Below are 13,331 nucleotides of genomic sequence, written 5' to 3' on the forward strand. Positions count from 1 at the left end.
TTTGGTTTGAAAACTCGTACTCGTACTCGTACTCAATCTTGTACTTGAAGTCCAATCTGAAGGTCGCTAATACTGACGGTTTGCCAACTTGTGCAAACTTGCGACCCCATCTAGTCAGGACGTTTTTGTGTTTGTGTTGACTTGCGTCCAGTTCCTTTGATCCCAAATTCGCACACTAGTCGACGCTAGTTTAATCGCCGTTTGCACAATGGACACTCGGATTGCTAGTTGGCACGTTGATATTCAGTTGTTGTCCAACGGTACTAAACCGTTGGAAATAAACAGCTGTTTAAAATAGGTCCTACAGAAGTGGCAATGCCAAATGGGCAGTTCGCCATTCTTTGATCAAGGTTCGTGGTGTTTCGTCAATGCTATATCCTAAAAACTATCTTTTCCTCATTACCCGCCTTTGCAGATGCAGTTGGAGGAACAAGCGCCAGTTTATGATGGCGACATCACTTCTCCGAGAAGTGACTGAGTCCCCGGTTTTCGTACCCGAAGTTACTAAGCAACATGACGTAGTCAAACGCGCGACGGCTTTTGGAGTACTCGTGAGTGCTTGCACTAGTTTTTGATTGGATAAAATAATTCGGAAATTATGCGAGTGCTTCAACGAAGTTTTGCCAAAACTGGCAGATATTCCCCCGACTGGGTGCATACTGGGGGTCAATCCATACCAGGTTCTTGCTCTTCGTTAGCCTGTGAACAGGTTCTCCGGTCGAGGATGGGGCGAAAAGAAGGCGGGGCGGGAAGAAAAAGGAAGGGGGGGGGGAGGGGTGGGAGAAGAGAAAGGGAAAAGGGGAGGGCGGCAAAATACCTTTGTCCGCAGGCTCCCCCGTTTTTATTCCTCCCCTAGTCCCTTCTCGGCTCGCTTCGCTCGTCGATCAGATTGGGAGCCTGCTCGCAGGCTAGCTCTTCGTGCTCTTTTACGCTTCTCTTGGACAACCCATAGTTAGTATGGACAACCTTTGCTCGAACCAGCTGTACATTGAGACGGCTTTTCTCCAACTTAAGGATCTGTTTGACAACCCAATTTCAAGTTGGTGCGCAAGTTCACTTCGGCTTGTGACTGCGTTTCACCATAACACAAATTCAATATTGATCAATAGGAACGCGTTCAACTGACGGATGATGGCAAAAATTGACAACTGATGTAGATACAGAGGGGGAATTTTTTTGGTTTTTATTTGCAACAAATGGCAAATGCTCAAATATAAACCTCTCTTCTGTTATTAGTTGAAGACTACTTAGGATGCTCATCAAATGAGTATTCTTCTAGAAAAGGATAGTCCTTCATCTTATTTGTTACCCACTCCTTTTGTTCTTTGGTCCAAACTACTTTGTCTCTTGTCACCGAAGGAGCTCTCAAAATCTTTATACATTTCTCTACATAATCTTTAGGGCACGTGACCCCCAAATGTTCACATAATCTCTGCAGCGTTTCTTTGGGTCTTAACAGCATTTCATGCGCTGGAATATCGATGACTGCATCTTTGTATTGTAATTTGACGCGTCGGTTAGCGTCTGCCGCTTTAAAGTAGCGCTCAATGGCACGGTCAAGTTCCTCCTTGTTTTCTATCTGTTGGCCAAAACAAAATAGGTAGAGAAGTACGTTAATGTTTTGACCAGCTTATGTTAATAAATGGCATGCAGTGCATGCAGCGCAGAGGCGATGACGTTTCCCAAGGGGGTCTTAACTCATTTTCAGGAAAATTAACGTATACTAAATAAAAGTAGCTGACAACCTCTGTGTTGAATGATTGTTCAACAAAAAATTGCGTTACCTTGTAGTGTCACATTCGATATACGATATTCAATACTTCTCGCGAGCGACACGCAAGGTCAAGTGTTTCCATTGTATTAGTAAACGTAAAGATGTGATCATGTCTGTCTACTGAATTCAATAAAACTCAAAAATACATAATTTGTCTTTTTCGTTTAAACTTTGTATCTGTCCTTTCTAACTTTCAAGGAGTATTTTGCTTCGTGTTTTTTTGCAGCGATTTCTTGTTAACTCATTCGGTTCTATTGAGTCCTATTGATCGGTCGATCGCAATAGAAAGTGGTACAAATTCCGCCCACTGCCTCTGGCATAAGGCTTGACTGACGTCATCGCCTAAAAAGTAAACAAGAGTGCTTCTAGTTCCCAGTTCTCTTCGATTGGATAAGGGAGTAATTTTCACATTCTCACTTGAATCCTTGATCGCTCCCCAGCATAAGGCGATTTGTCATCGCCTAAAAATTGAAAGGAAAGAGATAGAGTAAAGGAACCGTTGATCCAATATAATAGGACTAATAGCATTGACATCAAACACTGGAATTTTGGAGCAAAGGCGTTTCGAATAATTTTTTTCGAAACGAAAGAAGCATCGAATTTATTCTTTGTTCAAAAGTCGTGCTAAATCGCACAAAAATTGAATTTCTATGAGTAACGAGGATAGCTAACGCTTTTACAGTGAGTAGCGCCAACAATATTCTACTACATAATAACCACATTGGGTAATTTTATTTCGATTTATAAAATTTAGTTCCTTAAAACGCGCGCTCTGACTGGTTCGGTAGTTTTGCATACGGTTATGAAAACACGCTCCCGCGGTTATGACGATTACTGTTATGTATTTTGTTGACTTAAAAAATTTTGTTTACATTTTTGTCTGCATTTTATCATTTTATCATTTTTGTTTGCGTAGCCTGATGCATGCAAATACGAGAGACAGTTCAGTTTGGGAGAAAAAAAAGGTAACAAACAGCAGGCCGGGTCGAAGGAAGGGGGGCGGGGTGCGATGGGTGCGTCCGCCCACCCACCCACCCACGGGTCACAAAGGTCCGCCTAATTGGGGAGTGAGGACTTAAACAACTTGATTTTTCAAAATTCCCTGGGGAGAATACCCCCGAACTCCCCCCCCCCCCACCCCCGAGATGTTCACACCTCTAGCGCTCGCACCCATCCATGCAAGATCCTGCCTACGGCCCTGAACAGCTAATACACTAGAGGCATAGGCGTACGAGGCGGGGGGGCGAGGGGGGCTGCAGCCCCCCCAGTGCCAAAATTTTTCGGGCAAAATGCTTAGAATTCGGGCAACAAGCCTAAAGAAAAAATAAGCCGAAAAGTCTATATAGTCAACATTACGATCAAAACGAATTACATCAACGGGAAAAGTATTGGAAATATACCTAACTTTGTTGTTCAAAAGTCCAAACTTCTCATTCATCTGCGTTCGTTTCCTCTCGCAAATTGCTATAATCATGTTCAATTTTTCACGCAAATTCTGCGTGACTGACTCTTCAGTTTTAATCAGTTGCAATCAGCTTTTCCATAGCTTGAGCGTTTGCGCACGGTGGATTTAGTGCAAGACCTTTAAGCTGTTAGAAATGTTATGAAGCTCATGCTTTCGACTCAAATGTTGAGTTCTCAGGACTAGCTTGAAACTTTCAACGAAATGTTTTAAAACCCATCCATCCCTGCATGTTTCACACGCTTTTGTATTACTTTCAAATGGGGGAAAAACAATGTAAATTGCCTCCTCAAAATTAATATATTTTTTTCTGAAGTAGAGTGAATAAATAAAAGATATCCGAAAAAGGATTCAGTGCATTGACACCTTCGGATAACGCCAGGAAATTAATTTAGGAAACTAAGCAAGCAGGCGAGGTTTGTACACAACTATTTCAATGCATGTTTTGTTTTTTCATTTATCATGCCTCTTTATTTGGCTTTCAACCCATGCCATTTTTTTCGGGCAGAAAGGTTTCCGCTCCCCCTGGACCGAAGGTGCCCGTACGCCTATGACTAGAGGACCAGTAGAATTACAAGCTTATGAGAACTACTACACCAACCTCGTTCCCAGGGCTTTTCCCTTGGTGATTTGGAACGGGCCCAAGGGAAAAGCCCTGGGAACGAGGTTGCTACTACACTACTGGACCTGAGAGTACTTATGTAAGTCTTGATTAGTCCTCCACCCTGCTTCTCACATATCTGGCTGTTGCAAATAAGCTTGATGATTTGAAGCCTTACCTTTAGTCCATTTTCTCTTACAGCATCACGTGACTCTGTAGCGCGAAGCATCATGGTTGCTATGTTATCAAAGGGGTTCCTGATGACGTGTATTAATTTTATTGGTAGTTGGACGACTTGACGGATTTCTTCTAGAACACCCATTTTGCTTGCTAATGCCAATGCTGTTTCTTCCACTTTTCTGTCACCGATAACCTTGCAAAGAAAATTTATGAATTGGTATACTGCTGCTTAATATCAGATTTGTTAAAAACACAAATGACTCTTTTAGCCCCTCGTAAAGTTATGTAGTAGTTTCCAACAGATAGCCTGAAACCTTCTTTGAAAGTCTTCTTCTTAATCGTTGCTCTCTTCTGGGAGAATAGGGGCATTTTCTTTTTCTGGTTTCCGTTATCAGTCAGTAGTTTTTCACGGTGCAAGGTGATTAGCCCTACGACCAACTCCAGATGGAGGGGTTGGTTTGTTTTAGGGGTTTTCCTTCCCCTTGGCAGCTGCCTTCTGGACTATTAGGTGCTACCACCTGGCATGGGTTTTAGTTTGGAGTTTTCCATCTCCTAGATGGGCCGCCTTCCAAAGCTATTGAGCCCCACCTGCCATTTCACTTCGCCAGCCTAGTTGTGAGCCAGCTACCCTGACGTAATTCAGCCGGGGGGTCGACACCGTTGCCCGAGGTGTGGCCGTTGCAATGCCTGCAGCGTCGAGAAGCCATACGTCAGAGCTGGATGTTGCGTGTGAGGCAGTGCAGTATAGCCACCGTGAGGGTGCGACCGCCCCCCACCCCCCTTGAAAAGGTACTACCACCCACGAACACCCCATACAGCCCCTTCTTTGAAAGTAGCGACTTTAGTGTCCTTGATGGCCGTCATCATGAATCCTGAAGTAACAACCCTCACTCCTTTGTATTACATTGTGCATCCTTACTGAGTATAATTTCCACCGTGATTATATAGCGCGCGCATTGAAAACTAATGGCGGCTTTTTCTTTAAGGCTGAAGCTCACTAGAGAGGTATATTTTCTCGTAAATATGTTCGGTGACCCATCGTTTTTAATCTTTGTTTTAATTTTAGCAATAACTTTCTCTTTGTAAAGTTAATACAAACCAATTCTTAGTGTAGATCAAGAAACAATCGTCAAAACGTGAATTTAGCAAGCAATCGTACTGTTGCTCCTACAAAACGAGTATGGGGACCATACTCGTTTAGGAGCCCCATTTTTATTTGAACATTTAAGTTCCTGTAAGATAAACAACCAATAGGCAATAGGTTTTGTTATAAAAATCACGCGTTTTTGCACATTTTCCGCCTATATAGGACATGGCAAAAGAGTTTAACATTGGACTTCTGTAGCTGTACAGTACATAGGCGGCGAGGCAGGGGAGGGGGACCAAAGTTCCCCCAATTCCCCACCCGTTTTGGTTTCGAAAATATCGCGAGCGCCGCGTAAAATTGGTTTTTCAAGATATTCCGTCTCGTCAGTGAGTGCAAACATCTTCGAAACGTCCTTGGAAGTCTTCCGGAATCTTCGTTTTATCTTCGGAAAAGTTCGAAAAATGTTCGTATGGCCTTTGAACAACAATCGGAGAATCCTCGGAAATCTTCGGTCCAGAAACTGCTCAGAAAACAAAAAGTTGCTAGAACGGAAAAAAAAAGTTGGCCCAAATATGAAAACCTACCGAGTCCGATTTTTGGGTCAATCTCAACCACCACCACCCTACCCCCCCCCCCCCCCCTCACCTTTATCCTGTTTTGATATCCTCCCTGCCATAGACCTGGAATATGGTAATTGTATTTTGACTTCTTCAAAAGACAGCTGTCACTGCCAGCGCGTTTTGAAAACATTGCATGTTCCAAGGAGTGATGATGAAGGTCGTAAAAGAGACGATATTTCTGCATGTTCTTCTGTTTAAGTTCTGGTGTCTGGTACTGTTCCCATTTCTCCGTCACCTGGCATCCGGACGTGATGATAATCTCCGGATGAGCGTCCAACATGGCTGCCAATAGACTGTGACAACTGCGACGGTATCCAGTAAACATGACAAACGTCTCTACTCCATCGTACAGTCTGAACAGTCTCTCTGCAGGCGAGAGAAAAGGCGTTTCCTCTGATTTAAACAAAATGAAATCAAGTGTTAGTTCTGGGCCAGTTTTAATTATATCAGTCAGCTGTTTCGTTTATCCCACCAAATGGCAGCAAAGAATTACAAACAAGAGAGTGGTTGAAATGGCAGAGGTCAATGCCATACTGAGCTGCGAGGTACGACGAAGAAGGTGGGACTGGTTGGGACACATACTCAGGAGAGAAGGTGCGAATGACTGCTTCACAGCTTTGGGATGGACACCAGAAGGCCGAAGAGCGAGAGGGAGGCCAAGGACAACTTGGAGAAGGAAAGAAACAAGGCGGGATGGGCAAGCTGGGAAGTAGCCAAAGTGGTGGCACGGAACAGGGAGTGTTGGACAGAGAACGTGACGGCCTTATGCGCGTACTGGCGCGAAAGAGACTTGATGATGATGTTTAACTTAGATGATTACACCTACCTTGACAAGCTCAGATTTAGGACAGATTTTTACTTGCTCGTGTGTACAAAACATAGGCACGCTAAGCGTGCAGCAGTTATTTTTTCAATTTATGGGGTGGCTTGGGGTGAAACTGGGTGATTGTCCTGTTGGGATGGTTTATGCCATGGGTTGAGTTGGCGGCCCACGAAGTCACTTTTTGCACAAAATTTGCTTGCAAACAAAATAACTTTTACGTGCATTTTGATACATCAGAACTGTTTTACTCAATATGTAAATTTTCATCATTTAATTGAAAAACAAAAACTAATTCAATTATCAAAATGTCACAAAATGGCACGTTCTTATTCTGTTTAAGCGGTTATGGGCTGCGATCACATCTACGACGTAACTAAAGTTTAACTATAGTTAGTCTCAAGTTACGTGACGTCATACCTAACTATAGTTAGTGCTTTCTGTCGTCTTTGCGGTCACACCAATGCAGTTAACTATAGTTAGTTCTGATTAGGTTGTGAATAATTTGGTATTTAAATTAGTTCATGACAGCCCTTGTTGTTTATTTGTGTCCAGTTGTTCCTCTATTTTTTTCTATTTTTGCACGGCATTTCGGCGTTGAAGAAAATAAAATGAAGTAAGGATGCTAGAAACCGAAGAATTCAAGCTTTATTTTTGCTAACATTGATGATATGTAATTTCTTGGCATGTTGTTTTTCTTGTTTTCCTTCCCTTGACGCTTTGTTTTGCATATTTATGTTCATCTCGCACGTGCGAAAAGAATTGTCGCATTCTGATTGGCTTTTCGTTTGTAAACTTAAGACTAACTCATGAACCTTGCTTGGGTATAACTATAGTTAGTGTGTATTGTTTTGGATCAGCGAGGCGTAAATTTTCTAACTATAGTTAGGGCGAACAGAGAAGCGGTCACATTAAAAATATAGCTAACTATAGTTAACGCCGTCCTAACTATAGTTAGTAGTCTAGATGTGATCGCAGCCATTTTGTTGCTAGCTTTGTTGCAACCGTAACGTGTTACTTCTGTTTGTTACGGAATACTTTTGGCTATTTGCCAAACACTGAAACATGATATTGTTGTTTTTCTCACTTTTGTAACATGAGACCTCTGTTTTTTAAAAACGAACGTAACACGATACCCTTGTTTTTCTCGAAAAAGCCACGATTCCTTAAAGACATTGAACGAAAAGTACTATAATAAACGAAGTAATAAACGCATCAAATCAAAAACCACTTTCTTCGGGAAAGTTCTTTAAAGCGCAGTGCACCTGGAGTATTTGTTTTCTGTCAGAACTGTTCGACAAAGATTTTCGTTCATTCGCAACCTAAATTCTATTCAACAAACACGAACTAATTGAGTTATCGAATTGTCACGGAATGGCACGCTCTTATTCTGTTTTTACTCTCGATCGTAGTTGCTTTTAACAGCAAAGTTAATACTTGTACCGGTTCATTAAATGTTTGAACGAGATGTTTTACAGTTGATTTCAGTTTACTTTGGCCGCCCGCTTTGCGAAGTTTGTTGGGAAATTGGAAACTTTGTTATGAAGTTGCCAATTACGTTGCGAGTTTGCGAATCAAATTGCGAACTTCGATAAGTTCCCAACTTCGGCCCGACTGAACTTTCGAAGTTTTAGTTGTTGAGGAGAAACAAGACATGTTGCTCGAAAGTCATGGCGATTTCTGAACTCGAAGATTTTAGAGCTTGTCAAGGAAAGTTGAAGTGGCTTGAAGTGCAAGACAACGTTTCGCATCAGCGATCACGCAAGTGATTTGGCGATAAATAAATTTTATGCAGGTAGAAATTTGGTCAAATTTTAACTTTTTTGTATGAAAACACATATTTAACGATTTCTGTGAGGCATAATCTTCACTGTCTTCAATTTCAAGTCTTCTGCGTTTGTAAACCGGATGAAACTGGATGGTTTATTGATTTTAATCGAAGCCGACGCGACGCGACAGACTAATTTGTTCGAAACAAAATTTTTACGGCTCGCTGAACATAAAAGTTTTTTATTTTTATGACATTTGTTTCCAACAGTTTAGCGTAGCAAAGCCCTTTTTGATAACATAATTATAGAAGGTTTTATTAATTTCGGGCCGAAGTTGGGAACTTTGTATCGAAGCTCACAATTTGATTCAAAAACTCGCAACCTATTTGGCAACTTCATAACAAACTTTCCAATTTCCCAACGAACTTCGCAAAGCGGATGGCAAAAGTAATGACCAATTTATTCTTCAAATCTGCTTTGTGCAAATGGAAAGCTAGCCTCATCAAACGTACGCTCGAATAACAAGTTAGTGTTGGGCCTTTTGCTCACGGCGTGTGCGTTGTAAGCAGGCGGGCGTTACGAAAAACGTTTTTAATCCAGGGTTAAATCACAACTCACCGATTCCGCCTCCTTCTAATCTAAAAACTTCGAACGAAATTGCTGACTACGTCAGATTGCTTCCCCTTTATAAACTGCAATTTTATTGGTTCTGATAGTACCTGAAATCTGATTGGTGTGACAAACACACATACTTCACTGACTGATTACAAGGACACGACGACTAAAGAGCTATTTTTGAAAAAATAACTCAAAAATGGCAAGCTTTTTCCCTTGGGGGAGGGGGTTGAACAGGCAAGAAGACAAGTCAAGGACAAGCATATTAAGCAGCAGAACTTTCTCGTGTCAGTCGTGTGAACAAGACCCAACAAGTACAACTTGTCGAGAAATTTCCTATGGCGGGGGATGGGTGAGGTGTGCATGGCTTGTCACTTGGCGGTTAGGTCCCAAGCGCTCTCAGGAAATTTCATTAACTGCAGAAACATTTTCACTTTTGCGGTGTCTACTAAATCAGGATTAAAATTACCAAAATCTTTTAAGAACAAATATGCTACCTCCAATTATCTAGAGTTAACTAGGAGAGTTTCTGGTAGGAGAACATTAGCTAAATTACGTATTAGCAATCATAAGTTAATGATCGAACTAGGCAGATATAACAATACGCCCAGACATAATAGGCTCTGCCCGGTCGGTGATTGTAATAAAACCGAAGATGAAATTCATTTTCTCTTTTATTGTTCCAAATATGCAACAATAAGAGATAACTTTTACAAGACAATACAGCCCATCATCTTAAATGTCAGCCAACTACCAGTGCCTGACTTGATTTTAGAATTAATGAATTCTCCCGATCATTTTGTGACCATGCAATTGATTAAATTTATATCATCTTGTTTTGATTTACGTAACAAAATACTATCAATGTAATTAATTTTATATGAATCATTTTTGTTTTTTACTATATATTATTATTTTATCATTTTTATTATTATTATTACTAAATAAGTTTACGCTTTTGCAATATTGTAACAAATTTACAGTCATGCAAATAAAGCTTGTTGTTGTTGATGGTATAGTTGAACCTGGCGATCTTCCAAATCAAAACCTTTGGCTTTACTCCCGAAAATACACCTACCAAGGTCAAGACAGGCACTAACATTAACAATTCTCTTTACCACTTCAAGTAAAATCGTAAAAGGACAACTCCCCTTGAGCATACACTCACTCATCGCATGGACGTTTACTGGTGGCACTGACAAGCACTCTAAAGCGAAGGACCTGAAGGGGAGGGGGGGAGGATAAATTCTATTTCCCGGCACAAACTTTACCCAAATCCCGTTTCCCAGCCTACTGATTTCCCGAATTTTCTAAATTCCAGATCCCAGTTCTATTGTTTTTTTATTTGTAATTCCCAGTTCCAGTAACCCAAATGCCATTTTCCCAGGGAGATTTTGCCCAAATCCAGGTGCTCCTGCTAAATCCCAGTTCCCTCTTTACTCCTTCAGGCCCTTCAAAAGCGGTCTCTTCGGCGTGGGTCATGTGACCAGTGAGGTCAAGCTCCAATGACGTTTATCGTTCGCTTAGTTTATAGTAACTATCATACATAATAATAATTTATCACAAAAATAAACGTTTCTGAAATCACGAACTAACTGATTTCTCACCAAATGGCTGCAACTGTAGCCTTTCATTTTTCATCAAAGTAACCCCAATGTCTCCATTTGTTACAGTGTCATTAGCTGTGGCAAAAATAAAAGATATTGTGAAATATACTGGCTAGCTCTCTAATACAACGACAAAGTCAGTGAGACATATCAACAGAGTGTAGTACTCGATTGAGCATATCAGCTTAAAATGACAAAAACTGTTTATGAAATAAGCTTATATATTTACCTGTAATGCAGGTTTGTGTGTCAGTCGCTCGTAATTTCCGTCGCTTATTTGGTGAACCATCTGCCAAATGCTCGGTCATAACTATTACAAAACCTCACTACGCTAAACAAATTAGTCAGAGGTCGCACGTATCGGCTCCGCACTGAAAACAGCGAAGCTTTGTATAGAAATAAACCTACCAGATTTCCAAGCTGGCCTTTGGCTTCACTCCGATCCAATACCGACTGTAACACTTCGTATTAATGCTACTGGGCGCAAGTCAGTCAAAAGGAATCAAACTCACGGCCTTAATTAATTATGATGAAATACACTGCAGAAGCACTGAATATATTAACCGTGCCTAACCAACATAACCCTTTGTTTCAACAATCAAAAGGTCTCTCTGGTTGGCTAGTCAGCGCCGGTAGCAAACGGTGTTTGAGCTCAACCGTGCATTCTGACTGCACGTAACTCACTGCGGGCAACTGGATCTTTTTTACGTGCTTTCAACAAAGGAGATATCGCCTCACCTGCAGATGTATTGCTGTCTGTGTTCTACTTCAAACGAAATTTTAATAAAAGTTAAATCAGCATTGTGGTTGTGTAGTAAGCGTTAGATAGCCTGCGAGCAGGCTCTCGTTTGGAGTTTTGCGCGTGCGGCGTAGCGGCGAGACTCGTTGCACGGCGCGCTGAATCGCCACTGCCGGCCCGTTGTATGAGCCGCTGTAAAGTTTATGGTTTTCAAGCAGTTTAGGTTTAGGGTATAGAAATCAGAGAGTTTTGGGTCAGATTGTAGAGTGGTTATCATTGTCCTTGAAACTGATCAGTGGTATGAAGAATTAAGTAGAAAATAGGAAAAGAAACTCGGAAGAAAAAGAGGCTTTTTCAACTGAAACGTAAATAAAATCATCGCGGCAACGTTGTTGACGGATGGTTTTCCATCAAAATCACTAGTAGTGATACAGTTCTAAAAAGAGCAAGTCTGGGATAAGGTAGGTATTTTCGGTGTTTAGTCTAGCATAGGGTTGGAAAATCAGCTTATTGTGGTCTGGGTTTCAAAGTCCCAGCGGAAAACCCAGACAAGAGAGCTCAGACAAGAAACTCAAACACTGGAGGCTGCACGCAGGCTAATAACGAGAGAAAGGCATACGTCAAATCAATAATCAGCTTCTGTGAGACTTCTGTTAATTTAATTTAAAGTTGTATAATAACGAGTTCTTCTCAAGTTTAAATGTATCGATGCCAAATGCGGTGGACAAGTCAATATACAGTATACTAGGGAACAAACAGCAAAAGAGCCGAGTTGTGATTGGACACGTACGTTGTTGAATAAGGTGGCAAACAAAACGTACGCGTGCGTACAACCAAGCAGGATGATCACAGGGACGGCGGAGCATTTTTCCAGGTGGGGGGGCTGACTAGTGACTTGAAGTGGGATGTCGTTTTTTTTTTTGGGGCTTGAGAGACTCTTCTCTTAGTAAGTCATTACTTTTTTCGGGAAAAAGTGGGGGGCTAAAGCCCCCAGCCCCCCGGCTCCGCCGTCCTTGGATCAATAGAGAACTGACGATAACGCCAAACGTATTCATTCTTGTGTAGGAATAGGCCACATTTTTGTACAAAGGAGGCACCAAATACAAGTATAAAACCACAATGCTATATAAACGGCAGAACCAAGTAGTGATATTTTTGAGACTGTGTTGACAAGTGTACAAATGATTATGACCTGCATTGTGGATAGGCTCTTCTGATGTGTTTTACTCTAAAGATATCATTGTTTTTTTCTTTCTGTGCTCCCTCCTCTTCCGACTTGGCGGCACTCCCTTCCGTGCAGTATTTAAACGTGTTTGGCTCGTCAGTTTTTTGTGGTTGCACTTTAGGGCAAGGACAGTAAGTGGAAGCTTGAAGGTTTTAACTACCTACAACACTGAAGTTTCGGTGATTTTCAGATGTTGAGAATTGAAGGTTTTCTTTTTCACTTTGCGGGATCTCAGTAATGTTTGTAATTTTGGATAGGTGATATTTTTTTTGGGATGAGTTAGCTTTTGCGGTTCCTGAAAGTTTTGGTTCTAAAAGTAAACTTAACGTAATCAACGACATTTAAAACAATAGGCCGGAAAGTTTAATTTGACGAAAAAACCGCGTGTAACTGTGTACTGAATAATTGTTCTTCAAATTAAAATATCTGCAAAGTCACATCTTGTGAATCTCGAAAGTTCGTCGTTCACTTCCAAGTTTTCGATTGAAGTGAAATTTTGTTCTTGTAAAAAATAATTAAGGATGGCAAGATGATTTATTTGCGTGTTTGCCTAATGGTCAAAATTACGCAAAAATCCAAATGATTGAGGTGGACAAGTCCATCCTTTTCATCGTCGGAAATGGGAACACACCTAAAGTGGAAGAGAAAATAACCATCGATCACAGTGAAACGTGATCTACTAAACACAAACATGAATCAAAATCACTCTATTACGGAAAAATGTACTTAAAAGTCAAGTGCCTTAAGATTTCTGTTGTTAATCTTACTAACCAAAATACTTTGGATTCTTGTTTGCTATTTTATATGTTCTATTTAAGGCATAAAGATGAAT

The 13,331-nt window shown here is 41.1% G+C and overlaps 1 protein-coding gene across 2 annotated transcripts; it reads right to left on the bottom strand.

Annotated features, from left to right (window-relative positions):
* Nucleotides 1-1,165: 1,165 nt before the first annotated feature.
* Nucleotides 1,166-12,117, bottom strand: LOC144654375 (uncharacterized). 2 transcript variants are annotated; one of them, XM_078514508.1, is made up of 5 exons: nt 10,765-12,117; nt 10,536-10,610; nt 5,750-6,090; nt 4,016-4,210; nt 1,166-1,579 (listed from the first exon to the last, which is right to left on the bottom strand). In XM_078514508.1, exons 1-5 carry the CDS (start codon nt 10,841-10,843, stop codon nt 1,244-1,246), a joined length of 1,026 nt encoding a protein of 341 aa, XP_078370634.1. In that variant the 5' UTR covers nt 10,844-12,117; the 3' UTR covers nt 1,166-1,243. The 2 variants fall into 2 exon arrangements, with proteins under 2 accessions (XP_078370634.1, XP_078370633.1); XM_078514507.1 differs by having other exon boundaries at nt 5,750-6,117.
* Nucleotides 12,118-13,331: the final 1,214 nt, after the last annotated feature.

Source organism: Oculina patagonica, chromosome 5, assembly GCF_052425735.1.
Source record: "Oculina patagonica isolate OP01 chromosome 5, crgOcupat, whole genome shotgun sequence".
NCBI classification, from domain to species: domain Eukaryota; kingdom Metazoa; phylum Cnidaria; class Anthozoa; order Scleractinia; family Oculinidae; genus Oculina; species Oculina patagonica.